At 34.9% G+C, this 5731-nt stretch overlaps 1 protein-coding gene across 1 annotated transcript; it reads left to right on the top strand.

Annotated features, from left to right (window-relative positions):
• The first annotated feature begins 2077 nt into the window (after window positions 1–2077).
• On the top strand, window positions 2078–3001 carry LOC130974652 (stilbene synthase 3-like). Its single transcript, XM_057899514.1, has one exon. The coding sequence runs from the start codon at window positions 2078–2080 to the stop codon at window positions 2999–3001; it is 924 nt and encodes a 307-aa protein (XP_057755497.1).
• Window positions 3002–5731: the final 2730 nt, after the last annotated feature.

Genomic DNA, 5731 nt, shown 5'->3' with positions numbered 1-5731 from the left:
ATCTTTTGGCGCTTTCCTCGGTTTAGGCCTGCAGGATATGAGGAGTTGAGCTGGCCATTGGCCTCGAGGTACTATACTAGGCCTTCTCTATTTCAATTTGACATACATAACTGCGTAGTCATTAATATTCTATTGCATAGTTTGAACACATAAAGCGTTCGGCAACTCCCACTAAAGCGTTCGGCAAATTTTCCCTTTCCACTACCTCGTCGCCTTCGGTGCCATTGAGGTCAACAGCAAAAGACGGGGAGGCAACAGCTTGGACCACTGGTTCGTACACAGGGACGGACGAGGAAGCAACGGCAGGCCGGGAACTAGAACCTGCTGGATTCGCTATAGTGTTCGTATTCCTGTTCGAACCGCCGGAGCTGGATACAACATCAACCAGCCGTGCCAACAACTCCGGTGTCCTCACCTCCGAAAACTGTCGCCGACAAAGAAACATTACTTGCAAGTCCACATCATTATTAATCGTGAAGCAATCATACTTCACGGTATTCTGTAGCACCGTGACTGGAATGCGATAGAAAAACTTCTTTACGCGCTTCGCACCATCCAGACCGAGCTTCATTAGTACAGCGCTAACAAGGTCATCATAACTCGTCGTAGACGTTACGACAATACATAGAGGATTCTTATCTGTGAACTTTACTCCGGAACGAGTTTTTCTATTAACAGATCCTCTGTGGTGCACCAAAACCACAAAACTCTCCTCACTAGCCATCTTACTCCCTCTAATGAGACTAACTCACGTTTGGAACCATATATATACAGCTCAGTCTCACACTAATTCAAACCGGTCTGGTTCGAACTATGATTGGTGTAATTCGAACCAGCCCGGTTCGAATTACACGGAAACCTTCTCTCTCTATAATTCGAACCAGCTTGGTTCGAATTACGTTCATTCTTAATTCAAACCAGGCTGGTTCGATTTATTACCAACCAAAAAAACCTAATTCGAACTCACCTGGTTCGATTTACTAACAATTAGAGTTCGAACCAACCTGGTTCGAATTATATAAAAATACGATCTGGCTTATTGCTGAAACGATTTTTGCTTTGGCGTATTTACGTTATTTTTTGAGTCATTTGGCTTAATATGGTTTTTTACCCAAAAATAAACCAAAGTCAAAGTAGACCAACTAAGAAGTCAGAGAAACATCGTTTTCGAACACTGCTGACCGTTTGAGCACGCTTTCTATTTAATTCCACATATGCCCCTACTCTCAAGCATATAAATATCCCCCCACCCCTGTCTAAGTCTTCATCAAATCAAAATACATTTGTTATTCCAAAGAACATATCTGAGCTTTGCTATCCAAAGAACTTAGCTAAGAAAATATGGTGGCTGTGAATGACATCCGCAAGGTTCAACAAAGGGCAGAAGGCCCAGCAACTATGTTAGCAATTGGCACAGTAAATTTACCAAATTGTGTTAATCAGAGTATATATGCAGATTATTATTTTAGAGTAACCAATAATAAACACATGACTGACTTAAAGAAAAAATTCTAACGTATTTGTAAGTATTGTTATCAAATATATTGATGTTGTTTAATTTAATATTTATCAACCTAAAATTCATCATTTTACTTTGATATTAATTATTGATACACAACAATTAACATATTATATCGTGTACCATAATATGATATATATCCAACTCATAGTAATAACAATAACTACTTAACAAGTTACTATTTCCCTATGTTCCTAAACATACACAAATTTATTCTGGTCATATATACTTTCTTGATCTTTCACATACTCATTTATTTACTCATGTATAATTAGATTTAATACATTATATCTATAATTAAATTTGGATAAACTATTAAAATCAAACATATGAAAGTTTAAATTAAATCACTACATGAATAACTTGAAAGGTTTGATACGCGAACTGATCAGAATTTAAAATGTCAAAACCCAATTTTTTATATATATAAGTGGATGATGTTTTAAATTTGAAAAAGAGTATTGATAGATGTGAATTACATATCATTTTAGGTGAGAGGACAATGATAAAAAACAGACATATGTACTTAACAGAAGAGATATTAAAAGAGAATCCAAAATGTGCGCATACAAGGCACCATCGTTGGATGCAAGGGAAGATATGATGATCAGGGAGGTACCAAGAGTTGGAAAAGAGGCTGTAACCAAAGCCATCAAGGAATGGGGCCAGCCAATGTCTAAGATCACGCATTTGATCTTCTGTACCACCAGTGGCGTTGCGTTGTCTGGCGTTGATTACGAACTCATTGTACTTTTAGGACTCGACCCATGCATCAAGAGGTACATGATGTACCACCAAGGTTTCTTTGCTGGAGGCACTGTCCTTCGCTTGGCTAAGGACTTGGCTGAAAACAACAAGGATGCTCATGTGCTTATCGTTTGTTCTGAGAATACTACAGTCACTTTCCGTGGTCCTAGTGAGACAGACATGGATAGTCTTGTAGGGCAAGCATTGTTTGCAGATGGAGCTGCTGCGATTATCATTGGTTCTGATCCTGTGCCAGAGGTTGAGAAGCATATCTTTGAACTTATTTCGACTTACCAAAAACTTGTCCCTGGCAGCCATGGAGCCATCGGTGGTCTCCTTCGTGAAGTTGGGCTTATATTCTATCTTAACAAGAGTGTTCCTGATATTATTTCACAAAATATCAACGAAGCACTCAGTAAAGCTTTTGATCTGTTGGATATATCTGATTATAACTCAATATTTTGGATTGCACACCCTAGTGGACGTGCAATTCTAGACCAGGTTGAACAGAAGATGAATTTGAAGTCAGAGAAAATGAAAGCCACTAGAGATGTCCTTAGCAATTACGGTAACATGTCAAGTGCATGTGTGTTCTTTATTATGGATTTGATGAGGAAGAAGTCCCTTGAAAATGGACTTAAAACCACTGGAGAAGGACTTGATTGGGGTGTGCTTTTTGGATTTGGTACTGGTCTTACTATTGAAACCGTTGTTCTCCGCAGCGTGGCCATATGATGCGCATAGTTAGCTGTCTTTGCATATATACAATTATGTTATTTTTTAATAATTTTCTTTTACTCCAAAATATGGTTCTGATTGGTCCATATAGAATATTAGATGAGTAAAAATTTAGACAAAGATGTCTAAAGTTAATTCTTGATGCGAAGATTCAATGTCAAAATTTGTAATTGTTGGTAGAAAAAATATATCATATTCTTTTCAATTGAGGAACATGACACATACCAATATTTGGGTTGCATTTTAATCTAAATAAAAAATGCTATTTGTACACTAAAATCAGTCACTAAAATCAATCACCAATGTATTTGTGTATAAATACATGTGTGCTTTAATTTATTTTCAATGTATATTTGTATTCCAGTATACTTTGGTGGCTGATTTTAGTGTACACGTAGCATAACTCATTTATGCATTTGCAACAAATTTGGGTGTAAAACGAAGATATTTGGGTGTAACACAGATATTTGGGTGTAAAATGAAGATATTTGGGTGTATTTTTATTCTGATAAGTTATGCATAATTCAGGACTCTTTATCTTCCTCTTCCTCATCTTCTGTTGTTTCTTCTTCATCATCTTCTTATTTCATATTCTCATAATTCTTTTTGGGAGGAAAAATTCAAACAAAGAAGAAAAAAATATATAATGTTGCAAAATCAAAAAAAGAAGGAGGAGAAACACAACGATGAAGATGAAACACGCGAAGAAAAAGGAGGAGAAACACAAAGAAAAAGGAGAAGAAAAAGAAGAAAGAAGAGGAGGAGGAGAAGAAACGCGAAGAAAAAGAGTCGTTCATAATGGTGAGGAGTGCTTTGGAAACGTGATGCGCATTTTAACACGCTTTTGTGGGTGAGCGTAACCTCTATTGGGTTTGGCCCAACTTGTAAGACTTGTAAGCTAAAAAGACTTGTATGTATAGCATAACTGATATTCAGTATTAGGTTATGTGGTTATATACCTCTACAAGCAGAATACGTTTAGAACAATTATGTTGTATACAAAAATTAAGTTCTAAAGTCAATTATAAGTACAAAATACAATATACATATTAAAAATAAATTAAATTATATATGTATTTATACACAAATACATTAGTAACTAATTTTAGTGATTGATTTTAGTATATAAATAACATTTTTAATTTAAAAAACAGCAACATTTCTCGAAACCGCCGGTATCTACTACTTTTGTAATGAAATTCAAATTTTTATTTTTTTAATTCAATTAAACAACTTTATCTCTAAAAAAAGTAATTTTTAGTCTTTATATTGGGATAAATTAACAAAATCGTATTTAAACTTTAATTTTATTGACAAAAATAACCAAAAAATAACCTAAACAAATAACACTTCGAAAAAATAAAAAACGTGAAAACAAAATATATGTGACGAAAATCAACGAACAAAAATATCTTTTTTTAACAAGCAACAAAAACCGATTTTGTATTTAGCAAATAAAATACTTATATCCAAATTTTTGTCTGAATATTTAGATAAGTATTTAGAATTGCATGCAAATATCATAGCAAGCTTTGACCACAAGACTTCTTTTTCAGTTTTTCAAAAAAAAAAAGAGTTTATTTAGAATAAAATCATTAAATTTTAATAATGGAAATGTTTGATCATATATTTGTCATTTATATTTTTTAAAGTTTTTTTGTTGAGCAATATAAACTTTTGTATACGATTTGTGTGGTTTATCATTAAAATTAATCCTAAATGGGGGTGTTTTAGTCTTTCTAAAATGAAATTAATTAAAGAATATTAGTTTTAAAAGGGCATTTAAGTATCTTAAATTAATCTTAAATGGGGTATTTTTGTTTAATAAATTAACCAAACTTGTATTTTAAATTTTTTTATAATCAATGTGGTGATTCATCATGAATTCTGAAAGTCTATTTGCCTCAAGAAAGACGGCCTAAAATATCCCATCTTTGCTTTGCTGACGATCTCATTCTTTTCTCTGAAACTCGTCTAGATCAGGCAGAGGTCATTAAGAGATGTTTGAACGCCTTTTTGTGATAGCTCATGTCAAAAAGTTAATTAGGATAAGACTCGTGTCTTCTTCTCCAAGAATGTCAGTAACCCAATTCGTACGGAGATTAGTGACGCTCTTCAATTTTTTAGAACGGACGACTTAGGAAAGTACTTGAGAATCCCGCTCCTTCATTCTAAAGTAACCAAGCAAACTTACAAAGAAATCATTAGTAAGCTGAATTCGAGATTGAATTCTTGGAAGGCTTCTTGCGAGTAAGATGAACCATGCCTTTATGGTGAAGGCTGGGTGGGGTCTTGTTGAAAAGAAAGACTTGCTATGGGAACATGTTATCAGATCCAAATATAATGGAGGAAATGATATTATTCCAAGGGTTGATAGGAAGCAGAACGAATCCAATCTGTGGAGAGGAATTTGCAAGGCTTGGCCAGATGTGCAGAAAAATCATATATGGCGCATTGGGAACAGCTCTAAGATTAATTTCTAGAGTCACAATTGGGTGCCAGAACTGGGCCCTTTGAATCAATTCAGCGTTCGGGTAAGTAATAATTTTAATCCTTCTAGTCTTCTCACAAATTTTCTTACCGTTTCATAGAGCTGGGATGAGGAAAAACTGATGGCGCGATTACCAGAGGTGGTGGTCAAGAAGATTATGGCCCTTGCACCTCCATTGCCTTGGAAAAACAGTGATCAAATTGCTTGGAACGTTTCCTCGGATGGTGCCTTCAACC

Source organism: Arachis stenosperma, chromosome 4 (assembly GCF_014773155.1).
Source record: "Arachis stenosperma cultivar V10309 chromosome 4, arast.V10309.gnm1.PFL2, whole genome shotgun sequence".
NCBI classification, from domain to species: domain Eukaryota; kingdom Viridiplantae; phylum Streptophyta; class Magnoliopsida; order Fabales; family Fabaceae; genus Arachis; species Arachis stenosperma.
Note: the sequence above shows the minus strand (reverse complement) of the source record. Positions and strands in the feature narration are given on the sequence as shown.

Bases quoted from the DNA above. Each gene is read 5' to 3' on its own strand.
- LOC130974652 (XM_057899514.1), top strand. From the start codon at position 2,078: ATGTGCGCATACAAGGCACCATCGTTGGATGCAAGGGAAGATATGATG.